At 45.3% G+C, this 14,520-nt stretch overlaps 1 protein-coding gene across 3 annotated transcripts in view; it reads left to right on the top strand.

Annotated features, from left to right (window-relative positions):
* B4GALT3 (beta-1,4-galactosyltransferase 3) overlaps nt 1-14,520 on the top strand; it is a 456,858-nt gene that overhangs the window by 346,002 nt on the left and 96,336 nt on the right. For all 3 annotated transcript variants that reach the window (XM_078669020.1, XM_078669018.1, XM_078669019.1), the window contains exon 3: nt 8,377-8,612. In XM_078669020.1, coding sequence (XP_078525146.1) covers nt 8,377-8,612 — 236 coding nt within the window. The remainder of the gene's footprint in view (nt 1-8,376; nt 8,613-14,520) is intronic.

Here is a 14,520-nt window from a genome sequence, read left to right as displayed (position 1 = left end):
TTGGTGTTTTTGAGATTATGAGATAGAGGCTTTAACTTTTGAAGTGTGTTGGTTGACTGATGTGCTTTACCACATTGTGTGTGCACTGTGTTGTGTCTTGGTTTTTTGCATTGTCTGAGGAGTTAAAGTCACCCCGGAATGTGGAGGGGCCATCTCAGATTGATGGGGTGGTGAGAAAGGTATGAGAATTCCTCAATGAAGTCCTTGTTCTTCCTGGGAGGCATTCCTATGTGTGCAGTTCCCAAAATGAATGCTGAAGCCTTTGGGACCTATGTAGCAAGTGCTAGGATGTTGTGGATGAACCATGTTGCTGTGTTGAAGAGTGTATCAAGGTTGCGATAGGTGATGAGGTTTGTGGTATTGGAAGCATGGAGTACTGCATAGCACGATTGAGCATGAGTTTGAAGGTGTGATCAGTAATTTTAGTGTATCTATTAGTTAGTGAAATGTGTTTGAGGTTGGGTCTATGTGTTGTGCAGCACTATGTGACTGTGTTGTCTAGGTCTTGGTGTGATTGTGGGTATAGGCGACGTGGGGTTCTTGGTGAGATCTTACCTTGTAGGTTACAGAGTAACGGGGTTCTGACCCAAGATCGTTCATATCCCTAACAGGCCTGAACAAGCAATGATCTTGCCTGTTTCCACCCTTTGATGGAGACGCTGGGTGAAGAGAAGTCCCAAGAAGTTGATTGAAGTAGGCAGAAGGCAGTCAGCGATGTAGAGGCTGTAGAGGTGGAAGCTAAAAATTGCCATGATGTAACTTCCTGCAGAGATGGATATTGGAGAATCTAATAGCACATGTTTCTCACTGTCTGACTCCTTTCCACACACCCAAGAATCTCTCACAATTTGTTTCTAGAACTCCTTAAGGCATGCCATTATTCCCTATTGTGAAACTTTTTTCATACTCACAGGTACACTTTTTACCATCATCTACTAAAGCCAAATATTTATTTAAACGATCATAGACCCTCTACTGTAACATACAAAGAGTTCTGCAATATTTTAAACCGAAACGTAACCTTCTGCCCAGCTATTCACATCGGAAGGCTTCTCTTGAGTGACTATTTCATGTCTGCTTTCAAACTAAACTCTGGCGAGGATCTATGAACGCTTTTGTAAAATGTATTTTTTCTTCTGCAGAATGACTTTTTTCTGTATCTGTTTATTGCAGTTTCCCAACGAGTGGCATAGTTTTTGCAGCGTGTCAATTTTGGTGTAATGCTTTTTAGACACCAGAAATCAATTTTTCAAAAATGTAAGTAATTGTATATAGTGTTGTGCCATGGACATTCAGTGCCCCTGATCTTCTTGGCAGGATGTCGTGACTTTGACAGTTGCACTTCCTGTAAAGTATAGCCAATGAGACTCTAAAGCAAGGAAGGCCAGTCGGAGAGTTTGCAGAGAGTTCTAGACCCATGCATAGTGGTTTTGTCATTTGAGCTTTTTTACTGGAGCTGCTCATATATGAAGCAGGGAGAAAGGAGAGAAGTACTTCAGATGCATCATTAAAACTGCCTGATATCCAAGAATCTCCATCAGAGCAGTAGCATGCCCAGCTGGAGCTTAGAGTGTCTCCATTTTGGCTCTTTGTTGAGCAGTGTGTGGTCACTGTGCTCAACATCGAGACTACTGTCGACTTTCCAGTTTGGGTGAAGTCCCTGCCTTTTAAGTTTCCAAATATTCCAGACCTGTTCTCCGATAGTTTGAGGTAGTTATCCATACGATTGCTGCATTGTTGAGGTATGCCTCGTGACTTTGGCTCTTGAGGGTATGGAAATTCTCCAATTTCTTTGACAAAAACTGTATATTTACTAAGAGATTAATTGACTGGATTGTTCTGTGAGTAGTCTGTTTAGTGCAGTTATTCCCTTTTAACCGTTGTTTTTAAAGTCCACCATTTTTAATAGAACACAAACTGTATGTACCAGAATTCAATACAAAATTAATAGTTAGGCAATTTGCTTGCCTATGGTCACCTTCAGGCCTACTCTTTGTCGAGGGTGAGGAATTAAATCTAAACCTAAATCAATGAACACCGGTTGAATCCAGCCAAATGATTCCCACATCACTGGATATTTCAGAGGTAGGCTGGAAGTGTAAAGCTTTGCTGACCCAGCCAACACAAGTGCAAATTAGCCAATTGTAGTCAACCCAGTGGCTCACAGTACTTGGGGTGCGGTGGTGACTAGGAAGAATTTGTGAGCCACTGGACCCGCTCGAAGTAGGAGTGCCATCCTTGAAATGAAAATTTGTTACAATGAGCCATGCTGCCTGCTATGCGACTGATCTACCAAGCACAATGTACAACCATCTGGCCACAGTACATTTAGTGCAGGCATTATTGCAAAAGACCTCAGTTATATCCAGTGCTCTGAAAAGATTCTTAACCCTGTCAAACACTTATTCAAATTAAGCCCTAAAACGTCTGATAGGCATAGTGCCCAAAAAGATGTTTCCTGAATTCCCCCTTTCATAATGTCAGTGGGAGAAGGCAAGTGCCTCCAGCCTTTACATTGTAGATTTACGGTATCCCAGCCTGAGATTCCTTGGCAGATCAAAGGGGCACCTTTGCTCAGGTCAAGGCAGCATGTTACTGACTTTTTTTAAATCGTTGTTATTGACATTTTGGGCAGAGAGAGGTGAGGCAGAGGGAGAATCGAGTAGAGACAGCTTTGGTGTAGAAAGATATCGAGGTAGGGAGTAAAATACAGCCAATAGAGAGAGGTGAGGTAGGCAAAAGAAAAAAGTACAGATAGAAAGAGGAAGATGTAGGTAGAGAAAAAAAGGCACACAAATATATAAGGTTTCAGAATGCAGTAGAAAAGTAGAGAGGGATAGAGGGATAGAGATGGGAAGAAGGAAATGTAGAGAGAGGCAGAGGAGTTTGGGAACCCCAAAGGTGAGGTAGAAAGAAAGGAGGTGTAGAAAGAGGTGAATTACAGAGAGGTAAGTGCAGCAAGAGCAGGAGGTAGACATAGAAGACAGACTTGGTAAAAACAAAGTTGGAATATAGAAAAAGAGCAAAATGGGATGAAGTATGCAAAATCAGGTCAGGCAAAGAGACTAGTGGTGAAGGTAGAGAGAGTGGTGAAGGGTAGAAAGTGAAATGTACTGTAGAGCGAACTGCGGCATTTGAGAGATATACATGAAACAGAGAAAGAGAGATGGTGCTTATACAAGGGTAGAAAGTTGTGGGAATAGAAAAAGTGGAAGAGATGTTGAGAAAACAAGATTTATAAAGAAGAAGTTGAGAGAGTGGAGGTGGAGGGGGTGAGTTGAAATGGAGGATGAGATCCAGAAAGAGAATTGTTTGTGTGAGGGAGAGGGGCATAGAGACAAAGAGGAAGAGGAGTTAATGATAGTGACAAAGCAGTGGGAGTACAGAAATAGAGGTAGCCAAAAATGAAGTAGGGTATTTATAGAGGTGAAGGAAATGGAACAGAAGTAGAACAAAAGAATGAGGTGGTGGCGAGGTAAGACAGTGACTTAATGTTGAGGTAAATTGATATCTTACATAAGGAAAGAGAGTGTTGGGGTGTAGAGAGGTAAGGTAGTGCGGGAGATGTGAGGTAGCAAGAAGAATGAGATGGAGAGATGGGTAGGAGTGGTGAGCTAGAGAAAGAGCTGAGAGATGTAGAAAGAGGTAAGGAAGCAGAGACATTGATATAGAGATAAAGAGGTGAGGAAAATATAGAGGTAAATTGATATCTTACATAAGGAAAGAGTGTTGGGGTGTAGAGAGGTAAGGTAGTGCGGGAGATGTGAGGTAGCAAAAAGAATGAGATGGAGAGATGGGTAGGAGTGGTGAGCTAGAGAAAGAGCTGAGAGATGTAGAAAGAGGTAAGGAAGCAGAGACATGAATATAGAGATAAAGAGGTGAGGAAAATATAGAGGGAGGTAAGATGGAAAAAGTGTCGAGGTATATAAATGAGATGAGCTAGAGAGCGAGCTGAGGAAGAATGAGACAGAGAGTGATAGACAAAGGGTCATGAGAGAGCGGTAGAGAAAGATGAAGTCAAGTGAGGTATAAGGTATATTGAGAGAGAAATTCGGTAGACAACGGCGAGGAAGCAAGAACTGAGATGGACAGCGAGGATGAAGGTACACAGAGAAGTAGATAGGGTTAAGGTATAAGAGGTGCGCTGAAGTAAGGAGAGAGAACTGTTACAGAGAGATTAATTTTCAGTGTAATTGGCACCAACTGCTTGACATCACACTAAAGGGCGATTTATTTTTTTGCACAGTAGCTAAAGTTGTGGAAGGGTGAGAAAGCAGCACAGAGCCATATTAATAAAAAATGACATGCTGCTGATCGCTACCCCTGTGCTGGTGGGCAAACAGACTGGCGAGCACCATGCTTAACCTGTGCACGATGGGGCAGAGATGTACTAGGGGTCTAGAGTAGGATTTGCACTGGAATCTAAACCTTCTAGCATAAAATCATATGCCTAGACAAATTCTTAAACATTCCACACGTTGTATATGTGCTGTACAGCGCAGCACACATGCGATGTGTGGAATGTGTGTAGAAGTGAAAACATTTCTCCGTTTTGCACCTGCTTCTAGGAAGCGTTCTTTTAATGCAAAGTTCGGTCTGGCGATGTTAGTAGTGTGTGCATGTTATCAAAAATGATGGGTGCTAATGATAATCAACCCAAGTCATCCCCAAAGCAGGGGCGGCTGGTGACATTTGAAAGTGGTGGGGGCGTAAACTAATTTGCATATTGCACCGCAGCGAGCGCAGCGAGCGAGCCCGAACCACCTTCATCCATCCATACATCATTTATGCATCCACCCATCCGTCCATCCACCCACCCACCCATCCTGCATCCATACATCATTCATTCATGCATCCACCCACCCACCCACCCACCCATCCACCCACCCATCCTGCATCCATACATCATTCATTCATGCATCCACCCATCCACCCATCCACCCATCCACCCATCCATCCTGCATCCATCATTCATTCATGCATCCACCCACCCATCCATCCTGCATCCATCATTCATTCATCCACCCATCCATCCACCCACCCACCCTGCATCCATCCATACATCATTCATTCATGCATCCACCCATCCATCCTGCATCCATACATCATTCATTCATGCATCCACCCATCCATCCACCCTGCATCCATCATTCATTCATGCATCCACCCACCCATCCATCCTGCATCCATCATTCATCCACCCATCCATCCACCCACCCATCCTGCATCCATACATCATTCATTCATGCATGCATCCACCCATCCATCCACCCATCCATCCACCCATCCATCCACCCATCCATCATCCATCCTGCATCCATTCCTTCATCCATTCACCCATCCATCCACCAATCCATCCTGCATCCATCATTCATCCACCCATTCACCCATCCATCCACCCACCCATCCTGCATCCATACATCATTCATCCACCCATCCATCCTGCATCCATCATTCATTCATGCATCCACCCACCCATCCTGCATCCATCATTCATCCACCCATCCATCATCCATCCTGCATCCATTCCTGCATCCATTCATCTATTCACCCCTCCATCCTGCATCCATCATTCATTCATGCACCCATCCATCCACCCACCCTGCATCCATACATCATTCATGCATCCTCCCATCCATCCACCCACCCTGCATCCATACATCATTCATTCATCCATCCATCCTGCATCCATCATTCATGCATCCACCCACCCATCCATCCTGCATCCATCATTCATTCATCCACCCATCCATCATCCATCCTGCATCCATTCCTGCATCCATTCATCTATTCACCCATCCATCCTGCATCCATCATTCATGCACCCATCCATCCACCCACCCATCCTGCATCCATACATCATTCATTCATGCATCCACCCATCCATCCTGCATCCATCATTCATTCATCCACCCATCCACCCATCCACCCATCCATCCACCCATCCATCATCCATCCTGCATCCATTCCTGCATCCACCCATCCATCCACCCATCCATCCTGCATCCATCATTCATTCATCCACCCATCCATCATCCATCCTGCATCCATTCCTGCATCCACCCATCCATCCACCCATCCATCCTGCATCCATCATTCATTCATCCACCCATCATCCATCCTGCATCCATTCCTGCATCCATTCATCCATCCATCCATCCAGCATCCATCATTCATTCATTCACCCACCCATCCATCCACCCATCCATCCACCCATCCATCCTGCATCCATTCCTGCATCCATTCATCCATCCATCCATTCATCCTGCATCCATCATTCATTCATCCATCCACCCACCCACCCTGCATCCATACATCATTCATTCATTCATGCATCCACCCATCCATCCTGCATCCATCATTCATTCATCCACCCATCCAGCATCCATTCCTGCATCCATTCATCCATCCACCCTGCATCCATCATTCATTCATTCATCCATCCACCATCCATCCTGCATCCATCATTCATTCATTCATGCATCCACCCACCCATCCATCCTGCATCCATCATTCATTCATCCACCCATCCATCCATCCACCCACCCACCCTGCATCCATCCATACATCATTCATTCATGCATCCACCCATCCATCCTGCATCCATTCACCCATCCATTCACCCATCCATTCACCCATCCATTCACCCATCCATTCACCCATCCATTCACCCATCCATTCACCCATCCATCCTGCATCCATCATTCATTCTGCATCCATCATTCATTCATGCACCCACCCATCCTGCATCCATCATTCATTCATCCACCCATCCATCCTCCATCCTGCATCCATTCATCCATTCACCCATCCACCCTGCATCCATCATTCATTCATCCACCCATCCATCCTGCATCCATTCATCCATTCACCCATCCATTCATCCATCCATTCATCCATCCATTCATCCATCCATCCATCCTGCATCCATCATTCATTCATGCATCCACCCATCCATCCTGCATCCATCATTGGAACACTCATACCGTGTAGATTTTTCTGCGTGCTGAGCCAGAGCCAATGATAGTGAACCAGACACAAAATATAATTGTTGATCCGTGTTTTTAAAAAATTAGTTTGTATACCCATCTTGATTGAATGTAAAGCGCTCTGATATCTGCAAGATCTTGTTTACGACTTTTAGTATGCACCTGCACCTCTGCTCTGCGTGGTGCAGCATTAGCCCATTCAACCACCTTGGCCTCGAGCTTGCTTTGTCGCCCCACCTGCTTACCCCTCACTCAGATGTACGATCTCGTTCAGTGTGGAATCGTCTGGCGACAGATGCCTCTCCTCGCGGCCTGCATGACTCATGAATACTGGGTTCGCGGGGGGGGGGGGGGGGGGGGATTAATTTAATGAATACAACAAAAAAATAAACTTACCAGGCATCTCCATTCTCCTCCAGTCCCGCGTCGCACTAACTTCTGCCCGCTCTTTTCTTTTGCAATGCTAACTGCCAAATCAGGAGACTGGATGCGCAGGGTGTCGGCTAACCCTTGTTTACTTACTCTATATCCTGCCACTTGATAGGGCACGGGGCGACTTTGCAAAAAACGCGTCACCGCCCGAGCAGGATCCTATCTCCAGACGCTTGCACCACATTAGGCATGCGCAGCATGCCTAATGGTTTGTGAATGTGAGTGAGGGGCGACGCTCCTCACTCACATGCGCAGACGGACCATCTTCTGGACTCCTCGCCTGCGTGTGCTGTGCCTTGACACATGCGCAATTTCACCCTCGACTCACAGGCCGGTCGGAAATGTAAACAGACAAATTCGTCTGCTTACATTCCTGTTGCCCAAACTGCAGTGAGCCGTTTCTTTTGTAGGGCGCTGCCCCGTTGCCCCTATGGACCAGCCGCCACTGCCCCAAAGTAAGCTTCCTTGACGCAAAGTGGCGCAGAGCAGCACAAAGCGCTATTTCCACTGAGAAAAGGGCACTTTTCCAGCGCACATAAATTTAGCACTCAAATGTAAGTACCCATGCAAGAGTTTGTGCTGCTTTGCATCTCTTTGACATGTGCAAACCCTTAGTAAATGATCCTCTAAGTTTCTGTTATGCATGCTTGGCTGTCAGCTTAGAAAAAAGCAGTTTTTTATGATTAGCATTATTTAATGGCAGGGACTTCGAGAGTCCCATTTACTTTATCAGGGGGCCCCTTTGAATGCGGTGGCCCTGGGTAATTGCCTACCTTTGCCAATGCCTTAATACGTCTCCGAATACTGTTGGTTTCATCAGACCACTCCCTTTTTCTCACCATGACTTCTTTAATGAATAGTGTCTGCCACGTAGTCTTGGGATGGGTTGTAAAGTGTTGAAGTTGGTTATGGATGTGGTAGAATAAGATATAATTTTTTTTTTCCTTCCTCCTAGTTGGACCTATAACAGTGACATTCACTAGTGTTCCAACTGTGAAGCAAATCCAGGCGAAGAACCCACTGGTGACTGCAGGTGGGATGTACCACCCACCAAACTGTGAGCCTCGCTACCGTACTGCTGTGCTGATTCCTCATAGGAACAGGGAAGCTCATCTCCGGTACCTACTGTACTATCTGCACCCCTTCCTCCAGCGTCAGCAGATCCAGTATGGCATCTACATTATCCATCAGGTCAGTCATCAGATGAATAACCAGTCTCACGCATCCACTCAGTTAATAGGTGGGTTCAGGGCCTGGGGTTTGAGTCTCTAGTTGTCAGTTTCAGTCTTACAAGTACATCTTGGTGTGAAATGATTGATGGGGCACGTTAACACTACAAATGAAGGACTAAAATATTGGTAAGAATGGGCTCATTCAAGATACAAACCTCTGTACTCTTGAGAAGGGGTACACATATGGTTGTGAATGAATTTTGTGAATAGTCAAAGCAGCGGAGCAGATAAAATGTAGGTTCAGCTTTGAGGGTGGGGTGATTGCTGAACGCTCTTGGGAAAGCCATGGCAAATGCAGAGATGTATGGCTTTGAATTGTGAGGGAAGGTGCCTGGAAGTAGTTGGTGAAGCCCCAGGTATGGGATGTTCTTGAGGAACACATTAGTCAACGTTAAACCACCATCTTATGAGCTGCAAGAAGCTGGGACATGTGCAGCTACATTTATTTCCAAAGCTTTTTTTGTAACTGCCCTACAATAAAATGTAAAAGATAAAGATCACGGTGAGATCTCATTGTAGCAGAGAGAATGATGAAGCCGGTTATGAGCGTTCTATCTGGTATTAACATTTTTGGTGAAACAGAAGGAAGTCTATAAAAGCAACAATGAAAATAGGCTAAAGTTGGCAACCCTTAAAGTTGTTGAAGACTTCCATGGACATTGACTCTTGGGCAATTCGTAGATTTTCAATTCGTTATCATAGAAGGAGCAATGTTCCTACTGAAGATATATTTTATTGTGTTTATTTTCTACCTGCTCCACCACAAAACAGCATCCTACTGTTGCTACGCTTTAAAATGTGCTTCCTAGTCCTCTTGCTCAGAAGTTGCCCTATATAATGACATGTGCTATGTTGAAGATAAGAGAGGAAGATTGGAGACTTGAGGGTGGACCTGGAGTCCAGAAGTATTGAAAGACTACGTGTTGTATTTGCAGTGGCGTAACGAAACTTGAGGGCCCCCCCTGCAAAGCACATGGATGGGGCCCCCCCTGGCGACCCGGCCCACCACCTACAGTATATCATCTCAACATCACAGTCCAGCAATTCCTCAGGTTAAACTCACAAGGAGGTAGAAGTACCACGTTTATCACAGATAGGTATATATACACATTGCTCCCCGTAGAACGACCTGAGGCTTTGATAAAGGCAGCTCTAAGTTTTGGAGGGGGGAGAATGGCCAAACTCCCAGAATGTCTTTCAGGAATAACTATTACATGACTGAGACATACGTGAGAAATGAGAGCACAGCAAACATTATATCAGCCAAACTTAAAGCCACATTAAAGACTTTAGTATGTCACTGATGACGTAAAATAGGATTTAGTACGACAATGATCCACTAAAGTCGATCGACAAGTTAAAGGGGGAAGCAAATTAAGGAAACATTGCCTATTACACGGATCATGATGTTCATCAATATATACTGACTCCGTTAGAGCCCCGATGTGAGATTAGACAACCACCAGTAGAAATACTCAAATATAGATATCGTTTGGAAAGGCTTTCATTTGGCTTGTAGGTTGATCCATTGATTTTATAGTATATGCAGACGAATTTCCTTCAGGTGTATGACCGGCATGAGATGGAGAGTGGGTGAAGTATGTACCGCCCTACACTATGTTTTACTTTTATTGCCTGCCGGGCCCCAGCCGCCCCACCATGATGCCCTCCCTGATTCCAAATTATCTGATTTACCACCCGCCACCCACAGAAACTCCGATGGTCCTTAGGGGAGGGACAAGGTGGATGATCCCTCATGGTCAAGGGCCCATGCTGACCAAGAGCTTACCAGAGCAAATCAAGGACTGGATTCAAAAGCGGAATCCACTGAGGAAACGTGTAGGACCGAGGTGACTGCACACATTTTTGGTATAGCTTGCACATGCCATGGAAGATGTCGCAAGACACTTAACATCTGCTCCCCTTTGTGAGAAGAGGGAAGCGTAATGCAATGGGGGACATTTAAAGCCTACCAACACACATGCTACTCGAATAGAGAGGGCTGGCACTAGAAGCTTAATGGGGAACGACCTAATACTATTTCTTTGGTAATTCCAAACAACTGGTGTAAAAACCATACACTTGCAGACAAAATTGCCCTGGCAACAATTAATAATGGATATGGGTGAGCAACAGCCAGCGAGAGCAATATGGCCGCATTGTGAGGATGCTCACAATTATGCAGGCGATGGCGGGAGCATTTTTAATCACGTCATTGCTGTGCCAATATTGGGCACTTTTGTGTGACCATTATCGAGTCAAGGGCTACACAAGTTGTAACCCATCCATCCTTACCCATCCAACTAAACCACCCAAATGTTCCATCCACCCACCCACTTTTCCAACCCCATCTATTCATCCATACAAACACTTTATCCATCAAACTAGCAAAACCCATCCATCTATTCACCCACCCAGCTATTCAGCCAACCTAACACATCAACCCAACCATTCATCCATCCCCACCCATCCATCCTCTTGCATCAAAACACTTTTCAAACCAAGACCTTCTGTCCATATTACCATCCATTTATTCACTCATCTACCCACCCATCTCTCTAGATACAAGCTGTCAGCAAAGGATAAGCCTTTCGCAGGCACAATAGAAAACTGGAGGGCTAGTTTTTATTCCACCCCAGGCCTGATTCTTCCACTACACACTCCCACCCTGCCTCTTAGCTCACAGCTGGGATTATTTTCATCCCGATTCCTGCTGTTATCACTGCTGCGATCGTATCCTTCTCTTCCTACTTCTTTCTTTGTTGTCTCCCTTACTCTCTATTGCACTAGGTCAATCTTTGGAAATGTAAAATAATTCTGGATACCCAAATATTGAACGCCCGAGTCTACAACATGCATCCACCAGCACAAATTAAGCATGTTTGCCTGAGAAACGACTGACTCTGTCCCGACCCTCACAAGCTTCCAGAGACACTGATCTTTTCAGAAAATTTCCCAGTTTTGAGACAGGCCAGCCAGCTGCTGATCTCTGCTTAGTCTTAGGCCTTAGTATTACTTCCTTGGACTCTAGATCACCCCTCCTCTACTATGTATGGGCCACAATCACAAATTCCTGAAAAACAGGACCTGTTTTTGATGATTTTGTAACACAAATTTCACTTATCAATTGGGAAAATCGGACTATACCACCTGAGTAACATGGGAAGTGTTTCTGCTTTCAAGGGGACAGGCAAAGGCTTGAATAATGTCCCACCATCGACAATCGAAGTGATATCACGCTACCCATTAGCTGCTACGTTGATGCAAAACCCCCCAAAATGAAAACTTAAAAATATATATTTGATCTGTTAAAGGAGCATCTGCCCCTTCAAACATGGCTAGTGTTCGCAAACATTCACAAAGGTGTGACCCCATGAAGTCCTCTTGCTGACATGCCCCGGACTTGCCCAACATGTCTTTGTGCCCACGACTACAGCTGTAGGCCCCTGTGGAGCATGTAGGGATGACCCGCTCTTCCTATAGGTCACAATGCCACAGGAATTGTCCATTAGCTGATGGATTTTATAGATCCCCAAAGGTAGAACCCCATTGCGGCCTACACTTGCCAACACTGCTTTGGCCACCATACATCCTTGTTCGTGGCCAAGGCTGTCATACTCATCTGCAGCGAAACTGTTATGCGCTGTAGAAGTGACACTGATAATCATCCCATAGGGTCTGGCAGCACACACAACCATGTCAACGTCATATACATGTCATAGGGAGACCTGACAAACTACTAAAAAAATCCTTCATTGTTGGATGTAGACACAAAGATTTGACCAATACATCAAAGTCACTCACAAAACACTCTGCAAGAACACCATTGATGTTAAAGAAAAGGACATGAAGGCCAAAATAAACAATAAATAAAAGAACAAGCCTTACACTACTGCCTAGGTGGGCGTAAGGCACTTCTAATTTTTTTTAACTGTAGCGCCTTTAATGTACTTGTTTGCTGCACTTCACAACGAGGAACACTGCGCTTTACGTGGGGCGATCCCAACAATTTTCAACATGACGGCATTCATTTAGTCAGTAGCAACACTTTATAGATAGAGCTGGCACTTTCATGTAACTACATTGGCTCTTCCCTGCTTGTATGGCCTGCTAAATCCCCACTGTCCTGAATGAATTAACGGTTACATGATAACAGCAGCTACAAACGCAGTAACTCACCCAATACACTACGAAGAAAAAATCTGCCAAATTACCGGCAATTTAAACCAAAACCTGTAACCGCACCAATGGGATAGTGATAGCAGTTCACATCCACAGCTACATCACATTTAAAGGGACACCGCCTGCTTCACCCCTTCAAGCATTTTCATTGGCAATTAGCCGGATCTGGTGGCTCAGTGGACTAATACTTCCACTGCAGGGGCCTGTGTTCAACCTCATGGACACAGGTTCAAATCCTGGTGGGTCCACTCAGCCTTTCATCCATCTGAGGTCGATAAAATGAGTACCGTTGGGTTACAAGAAACATCTGTTATTCAGCGCCAAGATACCTCTGGGTGATCGTGCGCTTTACAAATATACGTTATAGTATCAGCACTTAACATCCAGAACGGTGCATCACATTTAAAGGGACCGAGCACGCTTGACTCTTAGCACACTTTTAACAGAACAACCCGGGCACGTCTCAACATACCTGCAATGCTTTCCACGGACCGGCAGAAGCACTTTTTAGAAGAATTTGATTACATTTAGTAGGGCAGAGGCAGAGCCAGGAGTCTCAGCAGGCATCCGCCACTGCTGATGGGGCAGTACGAATTATGCCGATCTCTGTGAGTCTTCTGCACTTGCGGTGGAACAGTGAAAACACAAACCAATCTAAGAGCATCTTCTAAGACACGAAGCAGCACTTCACAACAGAACTTTGTGACAGTATCAATACATCCAACCGACTCCACAGCATTTCATGGGACAGCATAGACAGATCCCATAGAATTTCACGGGACAGTACATAAACGTATCCCAGAACATTCCATAGGCACTACAAAGAGAACCTTGCACCACCAGACCTGAGAGCATTCCACGGGGCAGTACAAACAGATCCCTGAGCATTCCACAGGGCAGTAGCAGCAACAAAACTAACACCATTCCATGGGGCAGTAAAAACAGATCCCTGAGCATTCCATGGGGCAGTTGCACCACCAGACCTAAGAGCATTCCACGGGGCAGTACAAACGGATCCCTGAGCATTCCACTGGGCAGTAGCACTAACAGATCTAAAAGCATTCCCTGGGGCAGTAAAACAGATCCCTGAGCATTCCACAGGGCAGTAGCACCAACAAAACGAACACCATTCCATGGGGCAGTAAAAGCAGATCCCTGAGCATTCCACGGGGTAGTTGCACCACCAGACCTAAGAGCATTCCACTGGGCAGTACAAACAGGTCCCTGAGCATTCCACTGGGCAGTAGCACTAACAGATCTATAAGCATTCCCTGGGGCAGTAAAACAAATCCCTGAGCATTCCACGGGGCAGTTGCACCACCAGACCTAAGAGCATTCCATTGGGCAGTACAAACAGATCCCTAAGGATTCCACTGGGCAGTGACACTAACAGATTTAAAAGCATTCCGTGGGGCAGAACAAACATATCCCTGAGCCTCCCATGGGGCAGTACAAACATATCCCTGAGCATTTCATGGGGGTACAAATATATCCCTGAGCATTCCACAGGGCAGTAGCACCAACAAAACTAACACCATTCCATGGGTCAGTAAAAATAGACCCCTGAGCATTCCACGGGGCAGTTGCACCATCGTACCTAAGAGCATTCCACTGGGCAGTACAAACAGATCCCTGAGGATTCCACTGGGCAGTGACACTAACAGATTTAAAAGCATTCCGTGGGG

This window comes from Lissotriton helveticus, chromosome 12 (assembly GCF_964261635.1).
Source record: "Lissotriton helveticus chromosome 12, aLisHel1.1, whole genome shotgun sequence".
Taxonomy (NCBI): domain Eukaryota; kingdom Metazoa; phylum Chordata; class Amphibia; order Caudata; family Salamandridae; genus Lissotriton; species Lissotriton helveticus.
This window is presented reverse-complemented; position numbering and strand designations above follow the sequence as displayed.